We start from the raw sequence: 27,781 nt of genomic DNA on the forward strand, positions 1-27,781 counted from the left end.
CACATGACATAAAGTAGGCACTGAAGCCCCAAGAAACCTAGCACTAACGTCACTAGAACAGCACCGGCGAGGAGTACAGACGGTTATATTTTACACAGAGGAATATAGCAATTGGGAAGGAGTTATCCGAGTAGTGGAGCAGAGGCTACATGCTTCTATATCAGTGTTTCCCAAACTCCAGTCCTCACAGCCTCCAGCACTTCAGGATTTCCAGGTGATTGAATTTATTATTATTAAAGTATCAGAAACTGACAGGTTCTCTCACCTGTGCAATATTAAGGAAATCCTGAAAACATGATCTCTGTTGGGGGCTGTGAGGACAGAGTTTGGGAAACACCAATCTAAATAACAACAGGGCATCGCAGGTGTCTGTGCATCACACTGAAATTTAGACCAGTGATTAGCCGGTGTAGAGAATTGCTTTAGGCCGCATTCACACACTCCCAAATAGATAGCGGGACAGGAGACCTGCACCTGAACCGCGAATCCAGAACTTCATTTGTTTGGGCTTCCATAGATAATACCATCTGCCATGTGTTCTGGAAAAAGATGAACAGGTTTAGCACAAAAGTGTCATGTGCCAGGCCAAAATAGCTTGATAAATCTCTTTCTTATGCTTTGTTCTCGCTCTAACATGGAATTTGCAGAAGTGAGAATCTTTCCCTTGTTTCCATCGAAGCGAGTCCCTCTTGTTGATCTTACAGATTCTGGTTTACTCACCTACCTTCAATAGAAGGCTGACAAGCAGACTCCCGCTGGTGTGGAGGTTGAGACCTTAAAAAAAAAAAATCTTTTCCTATTTTGAATTTAGTTTTTTAGTGATTTAATGACAAATGTGCCATATAACATAGTATGGTCATAAGTGAATTCCTAAGGGTTTGGGCACGCAGGACTGAGTAGCTGAAGACATTCCACAGAAAATTGCACAGCGTCACAAACCACACTGAATCAAGCAGATTTTGGTGCAAATTTCTTTTCAGAACTTATAGTTACCTAGGTCCATCAAGTACAACCTTCCTCCACCAATTATACATTTTGCCACTAAATTATCTATAACCAGACTTGCATCAGGTTTCACAATTTTAGAGGGTGAAGGCTATAAACAGAAATGCTGGAGCTTGAAATTCTCAATTTACATTGAGGATTTTATTTTCAAACCCAATGTGGCGATGAACTTTGGTAAAATCCCATTGACAATGCTGCTACTATAATGTGTTGTATATCTTCAGGACAGAAAATCCCAATGAAAAGACAAAAATGTATAATAGGCAATATTGTACACGTAGGAAAAAGATGCTCCTACTAGACCCGTTTCCCAAACCCTGTCCTCACAGCCCCAACACGTTTTCAGGATTTCCTTAGTATTTGCACAGTGAGAACTTGTGGCCCATTCTAATGCCTTAATGATAATTCCACCGCCTGTGCAATACTAAGGAAATTCTGAAAAGATGACGTGTTAGGCGCCCTGAGGACTGGAATTTGCAAAACATTGCACCAGACAAACGTACGACCAGTCATAAGACCCCAATCTGCATGAACCTTGACTCTCACCCATCTACACAATCACACAAAATACACTGCAATCAATGAATAAGCAGCAAACACTATACAAGGAGAAATTTTAATGTTTTGTGCATATTTTTTTTTCTTTTTTTGGGTTATACTTTTGTTTCCACTGATTGTTCATCTGTCCATTTACCCAATGTATAAGCAGTACATACACAGATATTCTTACAATTCATTTATGTCATGCCTTCTCTGAAAAGAACAGAGGATGTGTTGACCTCTCAAGCCCCGTCATGCCAGCTTCTTCCAAGCAGAAGGACTTGTTAATTTATTATGGGATGGAACTAAGAATACAGAGTGCAAAAAAATAAAGAAAAATATAGAATAAATCTTGCAGTTTGCCTTGCAGTACGTAGCTTGTAATGATAGTTGACTCGTTTACTAAAGGTCTAGGATAAGTATCGGTTAAAATTTGCCAGACAGGGATAGAGGAGGGATTGCACATTCTCAGCCGACATGGAAAACAAGTAGTTACTGGGGGGGGGGGAAGGGTTGGATATGTTACTTAACACACCAAGTGGGTATCAACAAAAACTAAAGATAACAAAAAAAAAAAAAAAATACATGCAAACTGTTTTTAAAACCTTCAATGTAAAATTGAAGTAAACGAGCAATTAGAAAGCTATTGGTTTTCAATTCCCTACACGGCAAGAAAACAGAAAAGTAAACCTCTTGTGTGCATACTGTTTTCTAAGTCAGAACAGAAAGTGCCCACTTCACACTTATTGATCGGGGGTTCTCCTTAAATATCAGCAATTGGGATTTAATGGAAAGAAACAGCTTCAAAATAATTAACGTTCACAGCATTTACCAGGCTCCTGTGCACTAATTTCATTTTAATTACTCGATGAAGCAGCAAATAATCACCTATTTTTATTTTGGCATTTACATCTCACAATTTTCCTTAAGGTCAAAATCCAGTGTTACCGGGAAAAAAAACAAAAAAAAAACAAGATCTCCAGGTAGCACAGGCTATTTGCTATAGCAATGTTAGACGGAAAAATGGAAAACAGGGCATTACACTAAATTTCTGGATCTATGAATACTAGTGAAGAAGAAATTGCATCAAGAAGTTAGCAGATTTTTTTTTCAGAAGGGAATAAATGCTTGCTGAAGCTGGATTTTGGTTGTAATTTGCGCTCTTTTAGCTTCACCATAATACACGCTGAACTGCTCAATTATAGCAGATTGATGCTTTATGTCCTAGCTTGTCGGAGGTTTCCCTAACCCACCCCACCCTTGACTACCATACACCAAATATTGTGGATATGAGCCCAAATCATCCCAGTAAATCCAGTGAGCAAAGTTAGTGTAATGCACTGGTGTGAAGTGAGATAAAAAATACAGTCTCTTCTTTTCAATCGTCATCAAAGTTCTGCTGTAGGAGAAAGTTGGCCGCAAGATTTTCATTCTTTTCACATGCAAAATAAGCCTGTACCACAAGTCCTTCAGGAAATCCTAGTGCTTTTAGCTGGAAAGGAGAAACAAAAAGAAGGTCAGCTTCAAGCCTGTGAATACAATCTAATGAGGTGCAGAACCAAACCCCAAACATGAAATGCAACCATTTAACCCTGCTGTTGTCTTCGGTCTGGGGAGACAGATTTTGAACTTTGGTATTTTTTGGGGTGTTCAAGATGCGGTTCTGAAACTTGTGGTTGATTGACTTAAATGAGGATGGGTCGGTCGGCCACGGGTTTCAGAGCCGGATCTTCAATATTTTAAAGAATATTGAAGTTCAAAGTCGGTCGTTTTTGACCGAAGACAACAGCAGGGTTAATAGGTTCCTGAGACGAGAAGAATGATTTTTAGTTTTGTGGTTAGAGCTTTAGGAAGACTATTGTTAACCCTGCTCTTTAAAACAAAGTCATGTAGGCAGGTCTAGTTCATGACTGACCACTATCTTTATATGCATTTGTACAGGGAAGACGGTCAATCTCTGTGTAGGACCTCCTACATACACCTAGACCAAGAAAGAGCAGTGATATAAACAGATAAAACAAAGTATAACGAATTGGATCCTTTAGCTGCATATCAGACCCCATGTTTAGGTTCTGTTAAAGAGTGTATAATGACATATCCTTTACTTACCCTTTCTATAGCTTCTTTTTCCTGAGGTGTGACTTGAATGTAGTTCATATGACCACTTCCAGCCTCAGCTGCTACTCCTCCTCCTCCACCACCTCCTCTTCCTCCACTCTGTCCACCAGATTCTGGGACTGGATCATTTAACATCTGAATGAACTGTTCCTGATGTTGACTAATCTGCTGTTTTTGAAGAAGAAAATTAAATGAATCTGCACATCTTGCCAAGCCCATCCCGTAAATAATACCCAAGTAGGTGAAATGCCATGAATGCTCAAGGTTAAAAAAAGAATATACCTGCAGTAATGAGGGGTTTTCCCGTCCTATCTGCTGGAGAAGTGCCGGTAATAAAGAGGGATTCTGCTGAATAATTTGCCTCATCTGCTGAAACTGAGGCTGATTCTGCAAGAAATCAAGGGGATTTCCTAGAAATAAAATAAATAAATATTGTACATACATTGCACATCCAATGCCACAGAGAAATGCAATTAGTAGAACTTGGCTGAGTGAATTTTGTAGGTTACAAACATGCAAACCCTCTTTTCCCAAAGCAATCAATATAGAAAGTAGCATCCATACGGTACATTTAACTTACGGTTTCCCGTGAAAGGATGCTGTATATAGCCAAATCTTACCTCCAGCAGAAGGTGTGGAAGGAGTAGTAGTAGTAGTAATAGTTGAAGTTGCACCTGCCCCAGCCCCAGCTACTGTGGGGAGAGGCTGAGTAGGAACACTACTGACTGCCTGCGGCGGGTCAGCAACTGCTTGACCTTCTCGATCACCTGGAATTCCCTGAAATGGGGAAAATGAAAGAATGGATCAATGGATGACTTACACTTTTGAGATCATATTGGCAATTTTTAAAGGGCGTAATGTGGTCACTGCTGATCGACAATCCCATTTAAAGATGTGCAGTCTAAAACTACAAGTTACGAGACTGCAGACTTGTGAATCCTCTCACTGCAGGGACTCCACGCGGTGAGGATTCTCCAGTACCTTACTGTGACCACAAGTATGTAATTTGCATACAAGCGGTCATGTGCCGACTAGACTGTATACAGACTCAATCAATGCAAGTGTACAGTCTAGTTGGAATGTGGCCAGAAGCATGCAAATCCTATACTTGTGGTCACATGAACAATCGCTGCCGCCACTGGAGAATCCTCGCAATGATAGGATTCCCAAGTCTGCAGTCAGAGTCACTGCAGACATGTAGTTTTAGACCGGACAATCGCTTACGAGGCAACAGCGTGCTCCAGAGATCCCGCTCCGCTACAAAACCATGCTTACAAACTCAAAATAAATGAGCTTGTGAGCACTGTACAAGTTCTACTGCCTAGCTCGTATTGACAGGAACTGTCAGACAATACCCATTCATGAAGATGGGAAAACTTGTGGCCCCCAATTCATTATTGCAGTTTATCACTTATGGAGGGATATGCTCCATTTTACTGGCTTTAATATTTCTACCTTATGCTCTGTACATTGAGAATTTTTAAGTTGTCTTTATTAAGTTTTTTTTTTTCCTTTGACAACTTTGGTTTATGTGGATATGCGACATTTACCAAATGTTGCAGTTTTTTTTTTTTTTTTTTGCATTCTACTGCGGTCCCTGCCTGAAGTAAGGTTTCTGGAAAAGTTTTCAATTTGAGGCATTTTTGTGACTTTTTAAAGAATTTGAGACTTTTGATGCTACAAAGTCTCAAAAACTGGTCAAATACAAAAATGAAAAAAGACAAAACAATTAAAAAAAAAAAAACGTTTTGGATTTTACACACACAAAAAAATAAATAAAATTCATCAGTGGTGGATACCACCAGGCAAAAGAAAAGACTTAAAAATAAATCACAATTTTAACTAGTTAATAGCGGCGGGTGGATCGCAATTTCACCTGCCGCTATTGCGGGCACATGTCAGCTGTTCAAAAGAGATGACATGTCCCGGCTTTGATGCAGGGCTCACCGCCAGAGCCCTGCATCAAAACGGGGTATCTGACCTCGGACGTACTATCCCATCTGAGGTCAGAAAGGGGTTAAAAAAGGCAATTTTCACAGAAGTATGGGTGTGATGTAAAAGCTGAAGGAACATAAAGAGACAAATTTACCAAACTTTAGCATAAATTCCAGTAATGCAGCCTTCAGCAAAACACCCCCTCATAATAAATGTCACATTGCCAAGTAAAGTAAAAAGGGAGTCGGACAAAGTGCAATGATAAGAAAAGGAATGGGCACATTTGTTTCAGTTTTTAGAAAATCTCATTTTCTTTCGTGCATTGTAAGGGTGGAAAAAGAAGAGGCCATGCTTACCATAAGGAGGTACTCCACAGCCCTGTCAGGGTTATTGAAGCTAGCTCTGAGGGCCGCAATCACTTGTTCTCGCTCATAGCCCATTGACATTATCTCTGTCACCATATTCTCATATGACTGACCTGTTACTGAAACAATGAGAATGACATGAGGCAGTGGACAGCAGGAATCCTCAGAACTTTGTACTCAACCATTAGCAAAGCATAAATATCACCAGTAAGCTACAATCACACGTTGAGTATTTGGTCAGTTTTTTACCTCAGTATTTATAAGCCAAAACCAGGAATGGAACAGAGGAACGATAATAATGGAAACTCATCACCGCTTCTGTATTTATCACCCACTCCTGGTTTTGGCTTACAGATACTGAGGTAAAATACTGACCAAGACCTGAAGGTGTGAATATGGCCATATTCTTATGGAAAAAAAAACCTGTCTTTGGCATAAATTAATAGCGTTTCATCGATTGCAGCCAAGTTTTTGGGGCATGTATGCAAAGCTTCAGTAATTATTCCAGGAGACATTTTAGGTTACGGCCTGATAAGAACTCTGCTTTCTTCCATTCTATAAGCGAACACTGACAAAGGCGTGATATGTTTGGCACACAGACACTATCTTCATATGCCATGGCTCCAGGGAGAGGCACTATATTGGAGGGTATATCCTACAGGCAAATAAGCATATTCCTATTTTCAGAACTTTTTCCCTCTTCTTTTCAATGTTCCCATCATATTTGGGTCACAAATCAGAAACTGAATATACAGTAAATGACAAAATCATAGGGGGAGAATAAAGTCTATATGTTTCATTCAGAAGGGTGTCACCAAAATGTCACATCTCCAGACTCAAAAGTCACAACGAAAGTGCAGCAGGCAGCATGTTGTGGAGCAGAAAGAGCTGAATAGACTGATATATTTGTAAAGCGCTGAAGAATATGTTGGCGCTATATAAATAAAAATTATTATTATTATTCCATGTATACTAGAGCAGTGTTTCCCAAACTCCAGTCCTCACGGCCCCCAACACGCCATGTTTTCAGGATTTCCATAGTGTTGCACAGGTGAGACTATTCCTGATGCCTTGAGGATACTTCAACTGCTTGCTCAATACTAAGGAAATCCTGAAAACATGACCCGTGGGGTCCGTGAGGACTGGAGTTTGGGAAACACTGTATTAGAGTATAAGCTGAGGCACCTACTTTTGCTACAGAAAACCAGGTAAGCTTATTGACTCGAGTATCAGCTGGGTATGTTTGTCCCCCTCATCCCTGTCCTGCGTGGATTCCCCTTGTCATGTCCTGGGTATGCATGGCTCCCCTTGTCCTGTGGCACCCCATTGTATGCGCATAGCTCGGCTCCCCCCGTGCCATGGTTGTATTCATGGCTCACATTGACCCCCCTCCTCACACCTGCAACTCTATCCCTGCACCTCCGTTGTCCCAGCGCCTCTCCTCTGCGGTCACGTGGTACCGCTCATTAAAGGTAATGAATATGCGCTCCATGCCAATGGGAGTGGAGACGCGTCCATATTCATTACCTTAATGAGCGGTACCAAGTGACCGCTGAGCAGGAGAGGCGCCAGGACAACGGAGATGCAGCGATGGAGGGTGAGTATGATCTCTTCTGTTAGGCTGTGTGCACACGTTGCGATTTTTTTGCGTTTTTCCCGATAAAAACGCTATAAAACCGCAAAAAAAACAACCTGCATACTATAAGCATCCCATCATTTAGAATGAATTCCGCATGTTTTGTGCACAGGATGCGTTTTTTTCCGCGAAAAAACAGCATCGCGGTAAAAACGGCAGCATGTTCATTAATTTTGCGGGTTTTTTGCGGATTTCCCACTACAAAATGCATTGGGAAGTGTCCGGAAAAAACCCGCGGCAAAAACCCATGCGGTTTTCTTGCAGAAAATGTCCGGTTTTTCCGCAGGAATTTTCTGCAAGAAATCCTGAACGTGTGCACATAGCCTTAAGGACTTACATTTACATTATAGTACATGCCTCTGATGCGGGCTCACACCATGAGCACGCATCTTTCTCATTTATCTTACTGGGGGACATAAAACCTTGGGATAGGCTGCTGCCACCTGGAGGCTGACGCTATTATTGCAATTAAATAAAATTGGCTCCTCCTCAGCAGATTATACCCCGCCTGCTGGAGCAGGCTGCCTCAGTTTTATGAGAAAGCAGTAGGAGGAGAAAAGAATTATGACAAGAAACATAACCGTACACTTTAACAGACAACCAAGGGAGGGAGATGTGTCCCCCAATAAAGACTACAAAAGTGTGCACCTCATGCTGTGGCACCCTGAGATCTTGATGGTAAGGTTCTGATGTTGACCATGACAAATCATGGCCAAATAACGGCCTTAAGAGTCTACCGGCTATAGCGGCCTGTTCAGAAGTTAAAGGGACACTGACACACTGTTGGGTGTTTGATTCACCCTTTCCTTACCCGCTGGCTGCAATATCGGATTGAAGTTCATTTTCTGTCCTCCATAGTACAGGCCTGCGAAAGGCAATCTTGCCTTGTGCAGGCATGTAATACAGAGGACAGAGAATGAACTTCAATCCGATATTGCAGCCAGCGGGTAAGGAAAGGGTGAATCAAACACCTGAAAACTCTGCTCATATGACCGAAAACCAGTCCTGCCAAATTCAGGTGACAGGTTCCCTTTAACAACATTTAGATAGTAAAAATAAACTTTTTCATTTCAGTCATGTCACTCTGCATTAATTACTGAAAAGCACCAGAAGGGTTAATAAACTAACTGAAAGCAATTATGAATGATTTTGAGAGGAGCGGTTTTAAAAATGGTATAACTTTTGGGGGCTTAAAAATATGTAGGACCCCCCCAAAGTTACTTCAAAACTTAATAGGTCCCTTAAATAAATTTTATAAACATCTCTTTGAAAAAATTACTGCTACATTGTTAAACAGTCTAAAATTCTAACAAAAAAACATTTTACAAATGGTGCTGATGTATTGCAGACATGAGAGAAATGTTATTTTTTAATGTTTTTGTGTGGTATGACTATCTGAATTAACCCCTTTACCCCCCAAGGGTGGTTTGCACGTTAATGACCGGGCCAATTTTTACAATTCTGACCACTGTCCCTTTATGAGGTTATAACTCTGGAACGCTTCAACGGATCCCGGTGATTCTGACATTGTTTTCTCGAGACATATTGTACTTCATGATAGTGGTAACATTTATTTGATATTACCTGCGTTTATTTGTGAAAAAAAAAACAAATTTGGCAAAAATTTCAGTGACCGCGACGTCATCGAAGGTCCTTCACTCACTGCATTCCTAAGGAACGGAGGGAGACGCTAGCAGCGCTGTGAGCCAGGGGCCGTCCAAGGGTGAGTATATCCATGTTTTTTATTTTTATTCTTTATTTTTAACATGAATATGGATCCCAGGGCTTGAAGGAGAGTCTCCTCTCCTCCAGACCCTGGGAACCACACGCCGACATGCAGGATCGCTCCCTGCACACGCCGTACCCGGTGTATAAGACAACCCCCGACTTTTGGGACAATTTTTAGGGGTCAAAAAGTTGTCTTATACGCCGGGAAATACGGTACATACAACAACAACAACAAAAAAAAAAAAAAAAAAAAAAAAAGAGAACACAGAAAACATTAAACCCACCCAGTGCGCTTGTGGCATCTTCAAATAGGGAAGGTCGAGAAGAATCACTGGGTATACTAGAGTAAAAAAAAAATATGTATAAATATAGTTACATTGAATTGGTTACAACAAAGCCAATTAACAGGGTGCACAGTACGCAGTGCTGTGGAGTCAGTATAAAATGCATCAGTAGTACAATGCAGGATGTGCTGGAAATGTTTTCCTAAGAATTTGGGAAAGTTATGAAATGTCCTATAAAGGTCTGTTCTGTTCCTGATCTAAGGGTTTCGGCTTTAAGTAGAGATGAATCTGTGCTGCACTTTATGTACATGCTCAGTAGCGAGGCAGTGCTGGACCATCACGCCCTATGGGGGCTATGTGAAGACCAGCATATTATATGGGGGGCTGTGGTGGGCATCAAACTAAATTGGAAGCTTTTTTTGGATTTCAAACTGTGTGGGTATGGTGTGCTTGGTAAAATCTTACTGTTTTGAGTGCTGTGGTGCAATCATAAGTTGTAATAATTTGTGGACATCATACTGTGTGTGGGCATTTTAGGTGCACCATACTCTATGGGGGTCATGGAAGGGATTTCTGAAGTGGCAAAACAACTAAGTGCCTCAATACTTATCCCCCTCAGTCTTGAAAAGTTGGGACGTATGCCCTTTTGTGACTGAGCCGTTACAGAATTTTTGCTATGGAGTCCTTTGATTTCTATTTAGCCCTCCAATCCGGGGTATTATTACACTAAAAAAAGGAACTGAGGGTCATTACAGGTGATGAGCGAATATACTCATTACTCGAGATTTCTCAAGCACGCTCGGGGGTCCTCAGAGTATGTTTTAGTGCCCGGAGATTTAGTTTTTCTTGCCACAGCTGAATGATTTACATCTGTTAGCCAGCATAAGTACATGTGGGAATTCCCTAGCCAACAGGCAACCCCCACATGTACTTATGCTGGTTAACAGATGTAAATCATTCAGCTGCAGCGCTAAAAACAAACTCCGAGCACTAAAAAATACTCGAAGGACCCCTGAGTGTGCTCGAGAAATCTCGAGTAACAAGTATATTCGCTCATCACTAGTCATTACTGGGCCTCATTCAGACGTCTATGTTGCATGCAGGGCTGTGGAGTCAGAGTGCATTTTGGTGGAGTTCATATAAACTGGACCGGTTTTTAAAATATATAAAATTGGGTACAGTAGTACACAGGGCTGTGGCGTCGGTATGATAAGCCAAACCTCCGACTCAGATGCCTCAATTTCCATAACACCGACTCCACCAAAATGGGCTCCGACTACACAGCCCTGGTAGTACAATGCAGGATGTGCTGTAAATGTTTTCCTAAGAATTTGGGAAAGTTATGAAATGTCCTATAAATGTCTGTTCTGTTCTTCTGTTCCTGATCTAAGGATCTCAGCTTTTAGATAAGATTATTATTATTATTATGCCATTTATTCCATGGCGCTTGACATGTGAATACGGGCAAATATAGACAAATACATTAAACATGAGCAAATAAGGCACACGGGTAGGTATATAAGGAGGGAGGACCCTGCCCGCGAGGGCTCACAGTCTGCAGGGGATGGGTGAGGATACACTAGGAGAGGGAAGAGCTGGTTGTGCGGCGGTTCAGTAACTTCAGGATCACTGCAGGCTGAAGGCTTGTCGGAAGAGGTGGGTCTTCAGGTTCTTTTTGAAGGTTTCTGTGGTAGGCGAGAGTCTGATGTGTTGGGGGAGAGAGTTCCAGAGTATGGGGGAAGCACGGGAGAACTCTTGGATGCGGTTGTGGGAAGAAGAGATGAGAGGGGAGTAGAGAAGGAGGTCTTGAGAGGATCGGAGGTTGCGTGTAGGTAGGTACCGGGAGACCATGTCACAGATGTATGGAGGAGACAGGTTGTGGATGCCTTTGTATGTCATTGTGAGGGTTTTGAACTGGAGTCTCTGGGCGATAGGAAGCCAGTGAAGGGCTTGACATAGGGGAGAGTCTGGGGAATAGCGGGGAGACAGGTAGATTAGTCGGGCAGCAGAGTGTAGGATGGATTGGAGTGGTGCCAGAGTGCTAGAGGGGAGTCCAGAGATTAGGAGGTTGCAGTAGTCGAGGCGGGAGATAAGGGCATGCACTAGCGTTTTTTGCGGTTTCGCGGTCAAGGAAAGCACGGATCAGGGAAATATTTTTGAGTTTGAGACGGCAGGAAGCGGCAAGGGCTTGGATATGTGGCTTGAAAGAGAGGGCACAGTCGAGGATCACCCCGAGGCACCGGGCGTGTGGGACTGGGGAAAGTGAGCAGCCATTGATATTGATGGATAGGCCTGGTGGAGGGGTAGAGTGAGATGGGGGAAAGATGATGAATTCTGTTTTGTCCACATTCAGTTGCAGAAAGCAAGGCTGAAATAGCAGACAGACAGTGCGGGATTTTGGTAAGTAAGGAGGTGAGGTCAGGTCCGGATAGGTAAATCTGCGTGTCGTCAGTGTAGAGATGGTACTGCATACCGTGGGATTCTATGAGCTGTCCCAGGCCGAAAGCGTAGATGGAGAAGAGTAGGGGTCCTAGAACAGAGCCTTGAGGAACACCGACTGACAAGGGGCGAAGTGAGGAGGTGGTGTGGGGGAGGGAGACACTGAATGTTCGGTCTGTCAGATATGACGAGATCCAGGAAAGGGCCAAGTCTGTGATGCCAAGAGATGAGAGGATTTGTAGCAAAAGGGAATGGTCCACTGTGTCAAAGGCAGAAGACAGGTCCAGGAGAAGGAGGACAGAGTAGTGTCGCTTGCTCCTGGCAGTTAGTAGGTCATTGGTGACTTTAGTTAGGGCAGTTTCAGTTGAGTGATGGGAATGGAAGCCTGATTGTAACCGATCAAAGAGGGAGCAGGAGGAGAGGTGGGAGGACAGTTCAAGATGGACGTGTTGCTCCAGCAATTTGGAGGCATAAGGGAGAAGAGTTATCTGGCGATAGCTAGACCCGGAGGATGGGTCGAGGGAGGGCTTTTTGAGGATGGGTGTGATCTTGGCATGCTTGAAGGATGAGGGGAAGACACCTGTTGTGAGTGAGAGGTTGAAGAAGTGCGTTAGGGTTGGGATGAAGACCGTGGAAAGGTTAAGGATGAGGTGGGACGGGAGCGGGTCAAGCGTGCAGGTGGTGAGGTGTGATCTTGATAGGAGGATGGAGAGCTGATCTTCTGTCATGGTGGAGAAGCTGGTTTTGGAGGAGCAGGGTTGAGCAGCTAAGAGGGGCAGTGGGCGCTGTGGGCCAAAACTTTCTCTGATCGTATCGATCTTCTGTTTAAATAAAGAGGTGAAGTCTTCAGCAGAAATGAGGGGGGAGGTGCTGGGGGACGGAGTAGAGAATTGAAAGTGTTGAAAAGCTGTTTAGGGTGGTGAGACAGGGAGGATATGAGAGATGAGAAGTTTGTTTTGCGGCAGTGAGCGCAGACTTGAAGCTGGCGAGGGGCTGCTTGTATGCAGCTAAGTGGTCAGCAGAGCGGGATTCCATCTCCGCTCGGCAATCCTGGAAGCCCGTCTCAATTCTTTGGTCAGGCTGGTCAGCCAGGGCTGCCTGTTGATTGTAAGAGTTTTACTATGCATGAGCGGGGCAGCTGAATTGAGTGTTGCTTTTATTGTGGTGTTATAAAAAGTGGCAGCAGCATCTGTGTCATGAAGGGAAGCCATGTCTGTGAGAGGGAGAAGGGACTCCGAGAATGATTGTAAGTTGAGATGTTTGAGATTTCTGCGAGGGAGTTTGTGGAGTGGGGGTTGCACATTAGGAGAGGAGAGATGAATCTGTGTCGCACTTTATGTACATGCTCAGAAGTGACCAGTGCTGTGGAGTTGTAGATGAGATGAATCTGTGCTGCACTTTATGTAAAGCAAAAAAAAAGGGAAGAAGCCAGCACTGCTTATGGTCAGAACGCAATAATTGAAGTGCAATTGCACATAAATTCTAACTGTATTTCAAATATGAGACATTTAGCAAACAATTGATCAATTCTTTGAGCTACCCCGCCACTTCACGGCAATCTCATAATGGGGCAGTCCTAATCTTCGTATTTTATTTACGTTGTGCCATTATGGCTTCCTGAATGTATAAAAAAAAAAAAAAAAAAAAAAAAAAAAAGGACCACATTGAATGCGAACTGTTTTTTTTTTTTTTTTTTTTTTTTATACATTCAGGAAGCCATAATGGCACAACGTAAATAAAATACGAAGATTAGGACTGCCCCATTATGAGAGTGCCGTGAAGTGGCGGGGTAGCTCAAAGAATTGATCAATTGTTTGCTAAATGTCTCATATTTGAAATACAGTTAGAATTTATGTGCAATTGCACTTCAGTTATTGCGTTCTGACCATAAGCAGTGCTGGCTTCTTCCCTTTTTTTTTTGCTGCACTTTATGTACATGCTCAGTAGTGACCAGTGCTGTGGAGTTGTAGGTGAGATGAATCTGTGCTGCACTTTATGTACATGCTCAGTAGTGACCAGTGCTGTGGAGTTGTAGGTGAGATGAATCTGTGCTGCACTTTATGTACATGCTCAGTAGTGACCAGTGTTGTGGGATCAGGGAAATTGAGAAGTTGCAAGATTGGCTTACCGACTCCACAAGCCTGATAGTACGTACGTGACATCTGATATGAAAGATTCACTAGTGGATAGATCATTTTAAACGAAACCATAAAACAAATGTGAACAGGGTCTTATGTGTACAAGACAAAAATAAAGGTGGCCACAGACATTCAGAATCCGTCTGCCCAACACTTGATTTACCAACAAGCTTCTCACACACATTTATGTATTCCAAATGTGGTTAAAGATGCTGCTGCCAGACATTCCCTAAAGTGAGAGCAAAGGATTGGGAATGCTGACATTAAACTTGTCTGATCATTCTGCCCCACAGCTTAGGAAGAGATGTTTGAAAGGTCATGGTGAAATCGGCAGATTAGGCTTACACAAGTCCAATGTGTATGACCACCTTTAGATCATGCTAGCAGTAAGTGACCAAGCAATTAAGTGAGGAGCAGGAAAGGTCGGAGGATCGCACTTACCTGCACTCAGTTGAAGTTGGGCTCACGGTTTCCTCAGGGCTTTCGGATTTCTCTTCAGGTTTAGGAACAGCCTTAGGAACAGCATTGATGGGGAGCTCTGTAGGCATTGGACTAGGGACAGGGATGTTCGGATTGAGATAAGGGAGAGAGAGGGCATTGGTTCGAGAAATAGGTGTGTATGATGTCAAGGGTGGTGATGCAGGGATGGCACTAGCAGTGCTGGCAGGCTGGGATGGTGCTGGAGCTGGCACAGATGAACCACTTGCTGCCTTTGGCTTTAAAAGAAAAGAAAAATCAATCACAAATTCTGATAAGTTATTTTTGCTTAGAGGGAACCTGTCAGCAGGATTGTGCACAGTAACCTACAGTGTCGGGTTGGTGCCGTTATGCTGAATGATGAAATCCGTTTTGTGGTTATTATACCGTATTTTCCGCTTTGTAAGACGCACTTTATTTCCCCCAAATTTGGGGGGGAGATGGGGGTGCATCTTACAAAGCGGATATACCGCGGCGCTTACCGTTACAGGCTGGGATGAGGGGGTGTCCGCTGCTGCCCGCCACCGCAGTTGTCCGCTGCTGTCCTGGGAGATCCTGGAAACTTCTGTGCTGCGGGGGGCTCTGGCGACATTTTATGAAAGACCAGAGCCCCCGGCAGTTCGTCCATGCATTCCTGTATGACTGACTTCGGGAAAATGGCCGCCGGAATCTCGAGAGATGAGATCTCAGCGCTGAGATCTCATCTCCCGAGATTCCGGCGGCCATTTTCCCGGAGTTAGTTCCAGTATGACTGACTTCGGGAAAATGGCCGCCGGAATCTCGGGAGATGAGATTTCAGCGCTGAGATCTCATCTCCCGAGATTCCGGCGGCCATTTTCCCGGAGTCAGTCATACAGGAACGCATGGACGAACTGCTGGGGGGCTCTGGTCTTTCACAAAATGTCGCCGGAGCCCCCTGCAGCCCCGGAGACAGCCCTGCAGCCCCGGAGCCCCCTCATCCCAGCCTGCAGCACAGGAGCCCCCCTGCAGACCCCCTCATCCCAGCCTGCAGCAATGCTCCACTCCTGCCTCCAGCACTGACCCTGATCCGCTGCAGCCACAACCCATGGTGAGTAATAAGACGCATGGATTATAAGACGCCCCACCAATTTATTAAAAAAAAGTTTTTTTCCTATTTTTCTCAAAATTTGGAGTGCGTCTTATAATCCGGAGCGTCTTACAAAGCGAAAAATACGGTCGGTATGTATATGTATATATATATATTTTATATTATAATTTTTTCTATCTGAACAACATTAAACATATTTAGACATGAAACATGCGATTATGCTGCAGCGCAGGAGCCACGGCTGGCACCTGCCTGCAGGAGGGTTTTATTCTTCAGTATGTAAACTAGGGGACAGGTCACTGAGGGATCAGTGACCGGTCAGCAGCCATCAGTATGAATAGCTAATCAGAGCACCACATGAAGACCCCCCACAGGCCGCCCCAGGGCATGAGCATATCTTTAACTAAAAACTGAAAATAAAGATTACCCAACAACCACAAGACGGATTTCATCACCCAGATATCACTTTAATCATTATACATTATGACATTGTCTGTAGGTTACTCAGCACAATCCTGCTGACAGGTTCCCTTTAAATACCTGACGTGATGCTCTTTGCAATATATAAGAAAACATTGCATATAAATCAGATACACAGACAAAAGTTCATAGGCATCCCACGTCAGATATTCACAACTACAGCAAAGGGTATTTACAGGGGGTTTCTGACAGTTTCTTTTTTGTTTTCCTCTAGGCATGGACTGGAGCTCTACTTCCTGCAGCCCCGTGGATCCAGAGCAAGCTGCTTCAGATGGGACGCATACTTCTGAAAAGGGGCAGACAGCGCTCCATAGAAACCTGCTCTGGATCCACAGGGGGTATAGGAAGGTATGACTTGGTATGATTAATTTTAACCCCTTACCAATAATCCGCTTATACATGTAAAAGTCCCCTATTGGAACTAAAAAAAATACAATAGTATAAATAAAAAAAGTTTTACAAAAAATATGATAAAACCCCCAAAGCTCCAAAACACAAGCTTAAAGGGACACTGTCACCTGAATTTGGAGGGAACACACTTCAGCCATGGAGGCGGGGTTTTTGATTCACCCTTTCCTTACCCGCTGGCTGCATGCTGGCTGCAATATTGGATTGAAGTTCATTCTCTGTCCTCCATAGTACACGCCTGCGCAAGGCAAGATTGCACCTTGTGCAGGCATGTACTACGGAGGACAGAGAATGAACTTCAATACAATATTGCAGCCAGCGGGTAAGGAAAGGGTGAATCAAAAACCCCGCCTCCATGGCTGAAGATTGTTCCCTCCAAATTCAGGTGACAGAGTCCCTTTAAATCATCCTCTTTGCCCTCATTAAAACAGTCATTCAAAAGTAAAACTCATCCTGTAAAAAACAAGTGGGCAGAAAAAAAAAACAAAAAACACAGTTATCAGAAGGGGCTGAAAAAAGTTATCCTAATCCGTCCTTGCCATAAAAAAAAAAAAAAAAAAAAAGAAAGGAGGGAAAAAAAAAAAAAAAAGGTTACTGTCGGACAACCCTTTTTAAAGCACTGCTCCAGTGATTTGTTTTTAACTATATCAGTGCTGGAGTGGTGCCATGAATGTAAGTTCTCTGACCCTATCATTATACTTACCAGCTGCCATCTTGTCACGGCAGATTCAGACTGACTTGAAGTCAGAGGTACCTGTCACAAGCTCGCAGTATAGGAGTGCCTCGTTGTGGCTCTCTATGACTTATACCGGGTAGTGACTTCTGGATCACCCAGCAAATAATGCAGCGATCTGGTAGGTCACAACCTGCAGAAGACGACCAAAGCGGTGCTGATGACTGATGAAAATAGCCGGTGAGTATAAGGTTAGGGGCAGGGAACTTACACGAGCAACCTGCAGCCTTTCGATGTATTAAACATTAGCCCATGCCAGATAGAAGAATTGCTGATGAAGCAGCTCTCTGGAAGGCAGCAGGGGGTCAGTATTTCCCAATCTCCAGTCCTCACGGCCCCCACAGGGAAGGTTTCCAGGCCAATATCGTACAGATGATGGAAGTATCGGGCAGCAGGGAGTGCCACAGCTTCTGTGGAGCACCAAGTAATCCTGAAACGTGGAGTTGGGGGCCGTGAGCACTGGAGTGTGGGGACCCGGCCCTACATTACCAGGGTGCAGGTAGGAGCTTACTTTTGTCACCATAACCACTACAAAGTTTTTCTCGTCAATCTTGTATTCCTTGAGCGCGGTGTCATCATTCAGGATTTTCCCTAGAATGAAGCAGACAAGTTATCAGACACTGGGCAGCAGAAGCCCTTTTCAGTAGATCAGGCCGTGCTCACACTAGTCTGGTGCAAGAACACGGCAATGTGCAGCCCGCAGAGTCACAATAGAAACACTGGAACCTAATGGCTACCATTCAAACTCAATGCAGTCTTCCCTACTAACAGGCCAGGGTGTTAGTGTGACCAGAGCCGCACATCGTGGGAGATATTCTGCACTCCTCGGTGCCAGTAATTACCTGCATAAATTAGTTTTTGGCCAGCGACTGGAAATGCATCCTTTCCCTTCTCTTCTTCAATTTTCTCTTTCAAAGCTTTAACCTGTTAAAAAAGGAGATGGAGTTAGAGAGGCGATTCTTATTGGTATGTTATAAGAAATCAGCGAGGTATATGGTGCACAGCTCCCTTCAATGTAATGGCCATTGCCAACAACAGCGGTTCGGGTCTGAATCATACGACGCGTACGATCAAATGGTGACGGATATCCAGTTGGACAAAAATACATTTTTATTTTCCTTGTTCGGCAAATTCCGGTGCTTTCTCTAACCAAATCCATGATGCTTTGCCCTGTCCACATAGCCAGTGCCAGGCCCGCCTTCTATGTACCCATCTTTGCCCACCCATCCGCCCTCATTGGTCAGGTCTTTGCTCCTGCACTGTTCTACGCAGTCGCTATTTCACTGCTGGATCAGTGTGAGAGGAGCCATTCTGGGATTTATTGTACTCTTCATCCCCAGCAATACTGCACAAATCACCAGCACTGTGCTAATTACATCCATAATGCTAATACTGACGTCCATCCCCCTGTGTGCGTTACATCATCTTATCTCCTACAGTCACAATATATTTGCCATTATGGCTCCTAGCACCCCCGTGTACTTCAGCGCCTAACTCCTAGGCCCCCACGAACTATAGAGCAGACACCAACTCCCACCACTGTGTACTTTAGTGCCCCCTCCCCTTGTGTGCTAGTTCAAGCTCCTAGACCCCTTACCTTTGTGCGCTCCTAGCCACCCACCAACCTCCCGTGTGCTTTAGTGCCAGCTCAAGGGTGACTATAGCGCCTGTTCCTACACCCCCCCCCCCAGGGTGCTATAGTGCCAGCTCCTCGCCCCTTCCCCACACGTACTATAAGGTCACAGAATCCCACGTGTGCTATAGCTCCCGCTACCAATATCCCCCACTGTGTGACACTTCCCACAATGTGCTATAGCGCCCGCTACCAACACCCCCACCGTGTGCTATAGCTCCCGCTACCAATATCCCCCCACTGTGTGACACTTCCCACAATGTGCTATAGCGCCTGCTACCAACACCCCCACCGTGTGCTATAGCGTCCGCTACCAACACCACCCACCGTGTGCTATAGCGACCGCTACCAACACCCCCACCGTGTGCTATAGCTCCCGCTACCAATATCCCCCCACTGTGTGACACTTCCCACAATGTGCTATAGCGCCTGCTACCAACACCCCCACCGTGTGCTATAGCGTCCGCTACCAACACCACCCACCGTGTGCTATAGCGACCGCTACCAACACCCCCACCGTGTGCTATAGCGCCCGCTACCAACACCCCCACCGTGTGCTATAGCGCCCGCTACCAACACCCCCACCGTGTGCTATAGCGTCCGCTACCAACACCACCCACCGTGTGCTATAGCGACCGCTACCAACACCCCCACCGTGTGCTATAGCGCCCGCTACCAACACCCCCACCGTGTGCTATAGCGACCGCTACCAACACCCCCACCGTGTGCTATAGCGTCCGCTACCAACACCACCCACCGTGTGCTATAGCGCCCGCTACCAACACCCCCGTGTGCTATAGCGCCCGCTACCAACACCCCCACCGTGTGCTATAGCGCCCGCTACCAACACCCCCACCATGTGCTATAGCGTCCGCTACCAACACCACCCACGTGTGCTATAGCGACCGCTACCAACACCCCCACCGTGTGCTATAGCGCCCGCTACCAACACCCCCACGTGCGCTATAGCGACTGCTACCAACACCCCCCACGTGCGCTATAGCGCCAGCTACCAACACCCCCCACCATGTGCTATAGCTCCCGCTACCAACACCGCCATTGTGTGCTATAGCGTCCGCTACCAACACCCCCACCGTGTGCTATAGCGACCGCTACCAACACCCCCACCGTGTGCTATAGCGTCCGCTACCAACACCACCCATCGTGTGCTATAGCGCCCGCTACCAACACCCCCGTGTGCTATAGCGCCCGCTACCAACACCCCCACCGTGTGCTATAGCGCCCGCTACCAACACCCCCACCATGTGCTATAGCGTCCGCTACCAACACCACCCACGTGTGCTATAGCGACCGCTACCAACACCCCCACCGTGTGCTATAGCGCCCGCTACCAACACCCCCACGTGCGCTATAGCGACTGCTACCAACACCCCCCACGTGCGCTATAGCGCCAGCTACCAACACCCCCCACCATGTGCTATAGCTCCCGCTACCAACACCGCCATTGTGTGCTATAGCGTCCGCTACCAACACCACCCACCGTGTGCTATAGCGTCCGCTACCAACACCACCCACGTGTACTACAGCGCCCGCTACCAACACCCCCCACTGTGACACCCCTCACCGTGTGCTATAGCGCCCACTACCAACACCCCCACCGTGTGCTATAGCGCCCACTACCAACACCCCCACCGTGTGCTATAGCGTCCACTACCAACACCACCCACCGTGTGCTACAGCGTCCGCTACCAACACCACCCACGTGTGCTACAGCTCCCGCTACCAACACCCCCCACTGTGTGCTATAGCGCCCGCTACCAACACCCCCCCACCGTGTGCTATAACGCCCGCAACCAACACCACCCACCGTGTGCTATAGCGCCCGCTACCAACACCCACGTGAGCTATAGCGCCCGCTACCAACACACCCCACGTGTGCTATAGCGCCCGCTACCAACACCACCCACCGTGTGCTATAGCGCCCGCTACCAACACCCACGTGAGCTATAGCGCCCGCTACCAACACACCCCACGTGTGCTATAGCGCCCGCTACCAACACACCCCACGTGGGCTATAGCGCTCGCTACTAACACACACCGTGTGCTATAGCACCCGCTACCAACACCCCCACCGTGTGCTATAGCGCCTTGTACCAACACCCCCCACGTGTGCTATAGCGCCCGCTACCAACACACACCGTGTGCTATAGCACCCGCTACCAACACCCCCACCGTGTGCTATAGCGCCTTGTACCAACACCCCCAACGTGTGCTATAGTGTCCGCTACCAACACCACCCACCGTGTGCTATAGCGTCCGCTACTAACACTCCCACCGTGTGCTATAGTGCCCGCTACCAACACCCCCCACCATGTGCTATAGCGTCCGCTACCAACACCCCCCGTGAGATATAGCACCTGCTACCAATATCCCCCACTGTGACACTTCCCACAATGTGCAATAGCGCCCGCTACCAACACCCCCATTGTGTGCTATAGCGTCCGCTACTAACACCACCATGTGCTACAGTGCCCGCTACCAACAGCGCCCGCTACCAACACCACCCACCGTGTGCTATAGCGCCCGCTACCAACACCCCTCACCGTGTGCTAGAGCACCCGCTACCAACACCCCCCTTACGTGTGCTAAAGCGCCTGCTACCAACACCACCCACCGTGTGCTATAGCGCCCGCTACCAACACCCCCCACTGTGACACCACCCACCGTGTGCTATAGCGCCCGCTACCAACACCCCCCACCGTGTGTTATGGCGCCCACTACCAACACCCCCCACCGTTTGCTAGAGCGCTTACTTCCAACACCCCCACCGTTTGCTATAGCACCCGCTACGAACACCCCCCACTGTGTGCTATAGTGCCCGCTACCAACACCCTCACTGTGACATTCCCCACCATGTGCTATAGCGCCCACTACCAATACCCCGACCGTATGCTATAGCGACAACTCCTGGCCCCTTCCCAGTGTAATATAGCATGAACTCATGCTCAGATGAAAGCCCTGAATGGGTCACTGAACGGGTGCCTTAATGCAATGTGAAAACCTCTTAATCATCACTTCCTTCTAATTAAATAAGGTGACCTTGCATTATCTGTGAAAGGCGGAAGGTAAGGGAAGGTCTGTACAACCGGCATAGCAGCAGTGCATGGCCTGCCTCACGTGTAATCATTTCATAGGTTTGTTTTATGGTCTGGAGGTTGCAAAGTAGTAACGCATATCGGTGGCAGTGTGGGCTCTTAGATGCCCACTGATAGCCAAAATATGCAGTGTTGGAATGGGGCAAAGCTCAGCCCAGCAAAGTTTACTCCACATTAGTATTGTGAATTGTGCCAGAAATGTACACCAGGCCCCAACTGAAGAAACATTTTTGGCCAAGGCACACACCAGTTGCAGACTGCACTTAACTCATTAAGCGCCATGAGCTTACTTCAATAGTCCGGATCATTAGGACAGGTGTGCACAGCGTTGGTCTGAAAAAGCTAGGCCAGACCCTGTGGTGCTAAAGTAGTAAAACTGCACAACTGCAGTAGCACAGTAATTATAGTGGCTCAGTGGGTTAATGGTCACTGGCACTGCACCAAAAACGTTGTTAAAATAGAAGTCCAAAATGTGGTATGGACCACACACACACACATTAACTCCCTCAAAAACTAAATTAAAAATTACATGCATGCAAGTGGTAAAATAAAAAAAATAAAAAATAAAAAATCACATGGTGGCTATGCTGATGAAAAAATAGTTATGGCTCTTTGAATTTGAATATGGGAAAAAGGGGTCATCCTTAAGGGGATATCCAATTAAATACAGGACTACCAAGAAAAACGCAAAGCAACCTAGGACTTGAGCTGGAGTTACACAATGTTACGTAAGGAAACTACTTCAGCAAAACATCAGTTTTTCCCCTCATCTCTTACTAATTCACCATCAGCTATAGAGAGAGCCCCCAAGATTTCAGCAGCCACATTGCAGCTGGTGCTGAGCAGTGGGAGGTCTCAGCAGGGAGGAGGGACACTGAGGAGCTGTCAGGCTAGCTGGCGCCACATTGCAGCTGGTGCTGAGCAGTGGGAGGGCTCAGCCGGGACACTGAGGAGTTCTCATGCTAGCTGGCGCCACATTGCAGCTGGTGCTGAGCAGTGTGAGGACCCAGCAGGGAGGAGGGACACTGAAGAGCTGTCAGGCTAGCTGGCACCACATTGCAGCTGGTGGTGAGCAGTGGGAGGACCCAGCAGGGAGGAGGGACACTGAGGAGCTGTCAGGCTAGCTGGCGCCACACTGCAGCTGGTGCTGAGCAGTGGGAGGTCTCAGCAGGGAGGGACACTGAGGAGCTGTCAGGCTAGCTGGCGCCACATTGCAGCTGGTGGTGAGCAGTGGGAGGACCCAGCAGGGAGGAGGGACACTGAGGAGCTGTCAGGCTAGCTGGGGGAGATCAGGTTACATGCTGTCAGCTCTAGGCATGCCTTATGTATGTTGGTGGGGAGAGTCACGGCCCTTCCGTGCAGCACGATCCATGAATGTGGAAAAGGTATGCAGCCACACAGACACGGATGAGTGCAAGTACACCAGCCTCACCAAGTCTAACAGCTCTCTTCTAATGTATATAATTAGCAGTGACATCTCCACAGAGCGGTCACCTGGCTCACACCTCATGAGGGATGCTGCCAATAACAATCCCTATTTATGCAGCGCCCTAGCAGAAGTGTGAGGCTGAAAGGCTCCTGAGCTAAGGACATGCAATGAGCGGGCCCTCCGTGTCCAGCACGCCCAGAGCAAGACTCAGCCACCAGCCAGCTGACCGGCTCACTCAACTATAGACTGCCGCGCACACCACGTGGTCGCGGCCACACCCCCTAGTCACGTGCTCACCAACCAGCAGGCAAACACGGGCCGAGAACGCGCAATAGTCGCCCCAACCCCCTCCTCGCTATTAACTCTGTCACTGCCATTGCCCCAAGAAGTCCCCGAATGTGGGAACAGTCGCCCAGTGGCGCCAGCAGCCGCTGCGCACAGCCTCACCGTAGCCCGGGCCTAGGCCTGCACCGCGCACAGTGCGCCCGCCGGGAGCCGCCTCCACCCCGCAGCCTTACCGTCTCCTCGCTGTCGATTTCTATCTTGAAGGTCTGCTGCTGCAGCGTCTTCATGGTAATCTGCATGGCGGCGGCGCTGTGTGACCCTCCCGGTCCCGCTGTCTCCTGGGTGTTCCGGCCTGGTAGAGCTTAGCAGCGGCGAGGAGCAGTTTCCCGGATGCGAGGCTTCCGATCTCTATCTCTCGGCCGTTAGTGCTCTGTAACGGTGTGATCTCAGGGTCGGGCGGTCCGCAGATGCCCGGATGTGCGCTCCTGTAGATGACGGTTATTTCGCTGTCTCATCAGCACGGCCTGACCGCCGCCATCATGACTTCGCTCACTGCCAGGCGCGCGGGCCGCACGACGCATGCGCACGCTCACAAGGAGGCGGAGCCTAGAGAGTGATTTGACTGGTCTGGTCTCACCAGACGGCGGCCGTGTAGAGGCCTCTGATTGGTTGTGGTGGCAGTGTGGACAGCGCGCACCTGCCCCCAGTATATCAGTCCCGTCCTCCTCAGTATGGCGGTGACACATGGTCAGCCGCTTAGAACATGGGCGGTAAGGTAGAGCCGCAGTCTCACACAGGCAGCACCTCAGGCTGCCGTCACACTAGCAGTATTTGGTCAGTATTTCACCTCAGTATTTGTAAGCCAAAACCAGGAGTGGCTGATAAATACAGAAGTGGTGCACATGTTTCTATTATACTTTTCCTCTAATTGTTCCACTCCAATACTGTGACCAAATACTGCTAGTGTGACGGCAGCCTCAGTGTGCGCCTCTGCATCGGTATACGGGCCGCTGCCAGACATGCTGAGGGCTTTGTTCATACACACCTATTAGGAATACATTGTGTATTTCCACTCCGAAATCCACGCAAAATTCATCTTTAACCCCTTAGCGACCGCCGATACGCCTTTTAACGGCGGCCACTAAGGATACTTAAACCACAGCGCCGTTAATTAACAGCGCTGTGGAAAAATAAATAGCGCCCCCCGGAGTCGGATTTTCTCCGGGGTCTCGTCTGCCGGGGGTAGCCGAGACCCCAGAGAACATGATTCGGGGGGGTTTTAACCCACCCCGTATTTGCGATCGCCGGTAATTAACCGTTTACCGGCGATCGCAAAAAAAAAAAAAAAGCGATTTTTTTAAATTTCTCTGTCCTCCGATGTGATCGCACATCAGAGGACAGAAAAGGGGTCCCAGATAGCCCCCCGATACTCACCTGTCTCCCCCGATGCTCCTCGTGGCTCCCGGTGGGCGCCACCATCTTCAAAATGGCGGGCGCATGCGCAGTGCGCCCGCCGGCCAGCCCCGGGAGAATCTTTGGGGTCTCGGCTACCGGGGGTAGCCGAGACCCCAAAGAGCATGATCGGGGTCGGTTTTACCGACCCCTGTTTTGCGATCGCCAGTAATTAACTGTTTACCGGCGATCGCAAAAAAAAAAAAAGCTAAGTGTAATTCTCTGTCCTCTGATGTGATCGCACATCAGAGGACAGAGAAATAGGGGGATTCGGGGAACCTGTCATACTTATCGGTGTCCCTGGGTCCTCCTGCTGCTCCTCCTGGCCGCCGGCGTCTTCTGGGGAAAAGAAATCGGCGGGCGCATGCGCAGTGCGCCCGCCATCTGTCTCCATCGGCCGGCAGGAGAAGAGCAGTTGGGGCTAAAATTAGGGGTAGGGGCAGGGCTAAATTTAGGGTTAGGGTTGGGGCTAAATTTAGGGTTAGGGTTGGGGCTAAATTTAGAGTTAGGGTTGGCGCTAAATTTAGGGTTAGGCTTCTTTCACACTTACGTCGGTACGGGGCCGTCGCAATGCATCGGCCCGACATACCGACGCACGTTGTGAAAATTGTGCACAACATGGGCAGCGGATGTAGTTTTTCAACGCATCCGCTGCCCAATCTATGTCCTGGGGAGGAGGGGGCGGAGTTACGGCCACGCATGCGCGGTCAGAAATGGCGGATGCGACGTACAAAAAAACGTTACATTGAACGTTTTTTTGTGCTGACGGTCCGCCAAAACACTGATCCAGTGCACGACGGACGCGACGTGTGGCCATCCGTCACGATCCGTCGGCAATACAAGTCTATGGGCAAAAAACGCATCCTGCGGGCACATTTGCAGGATCCGTTTCTTGTCCAAAACGACGGATTGCGACGGATGCCAAACGACGCAAGTGTGAAAGTAGCCTCAGGGCTAGGGTTAGGGTTGGGGCTAAAGTTAGGGCTAGGGTTGGGGCTAAAGTTAGGGTTAGAGTTGGGATTAGGGTTAGGGTTTGGATTAGGGTTGGTATTAGGGTTAGGGTTGGCATTAGGGTTACGCTTGGGATTAGGGTTAGGTTTGGGATTAGGGTTAAGGTTAGGGTTGTGATTAGGGGTGTATTGGGATTAGGGTTAGGTTTGAGGTTAGGGTTGAGATTAGGATTAGGGGTGTGTTGGATTTAGGGTTTTGATTAGGGTTATGGTTAGGGTTGACAGGGTTGTTTTGGGGTAAGGGTTGTGATTATGGTTAGGGTTAGTGATTAGGATTATGGATCAGGTTGGGATTAGGGTTAGGGGTGTGTTGGGGTTAGGGTTGGAGCTAGAATTGGGGGGTTTCCACTGTTTAGGTACATCAGGGGTCTCCAAACACGACAGCCAATTATGCGCTCAAAAAGTCAAATGGTGCTCCCTCCCTTCTGAGCTCTGCCGTGCGCCCAAACAGTGGGTTACCCCCACATATGGGGCATCAGCATACTCGGGATAAATTAGACAACAACTTCTGGGGTCCAATTTCTCTTGTTACCCTTGTGAAAATAAAAACTTGGGGGCTACAAAATCCTTTTTGTGGAAAAATATATATATATTTTTTTATGACTCTGCATTATAAACTTCTGTGAAGCACTTGGGCATTCAAAGTTCTCACCACACATCTATATAAGTTCCTTGGGGGGTCTAGTTTCCAAAACGGGGTCACTTGTGGGGGGTTACTAATGTTTAGGTACATATATTAAAGGCCTATATTAAAAAAAAAAAAAAAATTAATTAACTGGTTCATGCAGCTTTACATGAACACCCAAGCCTTACACTATGGCTGGTCCGAATAACTATAGCAATTGTTACCATCCACCTCTCGTGTCTCCCCTTTTCCTCATAGTTTGTAAGCTTACGAGCAGGGCCCTCACTCCTCTTGGTATCTGTTTTGAACTGTATTTCTGTTATGCTGTAATGTCTATTGTATGTACAAGTCCCCTCTATAATTTGTAAAGCGCTGCGGAATATGTTGGCGCTATATAAATAAAAATTATTATTATTATTATTATTACATCAGGGGCTCTGCAAACGCAAGATAACGCCCACAGACCATTCTATCTAAGTCTGCATTCCAAAACGGCGCTCCTTCCCTTCCGAGCTCTGCCATGCGCCCAAACAGTGGTTTACCCCCACATATGGGGCATCAACATACTCAGGATAAATTGGACAACAACTTTAGTGGTCCAATTTCTCCTGTTACCCTTGTAAAAGTAAAAACTTGGGGGCTACAATATCTTTTTTGTGAAAAAAAAAATATTTTTTATTTTCACGACTCTGCATTCTAAACTTCTGTGAAGCACTTGGGCATTCAAAGTTCTCACCACACATCTAGATAAGTTCCTTGGGGGGTCTAATTTCCAGAATAGGGTCACTTGTGGGGGGTTACTACAGTTTAGGTACATCAGGGGCTCTGCAATCGCAACATAATGCCCACAGACCATTCTATCAAAGTCTGCATTCC

The 27,781-nt window shown here is 46.9% G+C and overlaps 1 protein-coding gene across 3 annotated transcripts; it reads right to left on the bottom strand.

Moving 5' to 3' along the window:
- Positions 1–1,602: 1,602 nt before the first annotated feature.
- RAD23B (RAD23 homolog B, nucleotide excision repair protein) lies at positions 1,603–24,411 on the bottom strand. 3 transcript variants are annotated; one of them, XM_069765751.1, is made up of 10 exons: positions 24,052–24,411; positions 18,198–18,279; positions 17,867–17,946; positions 14,630–14,904; positions 9,612–9,667; positions 5,955–6,082; positions 4,284–4,440; positions 3,946–4,073; positions 3,655–3,831; positions 1,603–3,037 (listed from the first exon to the last, which is right to left on the bottom strand). In XM_069765751.1, exons 1-10 carry the CDS (start codon positions 24,115–24,117, stop codon positions 2,924–2,926), a joined length of 1,263 nt encoding a protein of 420 aa, XP_069621852.1. In that variant the 5' UTR covers positions 24,118–24,411; the 3' UTR covers positions 1,603–2,923. The 3 variants fall into 3 exon arrangements, with proteins under 3 accessions (XP_069621852.1, XP_069621844.1, XP_069621834.1); XM_069765743.1 differs by having other exon boundaries at positions 5,955–6,076; positions 24,052–24,388; XM_069765733.1 differs by having other exon boundaries at positions 3,655–3,828; positions 24,052–24,388.
- Positions 24,412–27,781: the final 3,370 nt, after the last annotated feature.

The sequence above is a fragment of the Ranitomeya imitator genome, chromosome 1 (genome assembly GCF_032444005.1).
Source record: "Ranitomeya imitator isolate aRanImi1 chromosome 1, aRanImi1.pri, whole genome shotgun sequence".
In the NCBI taxonomy this organism is placed as follows: Eukaryota; Metazoa; Chordata; class Amphibia; order Anura; family Dendrobatidae; genus Ranitomeya; species Ranitomeya imitator.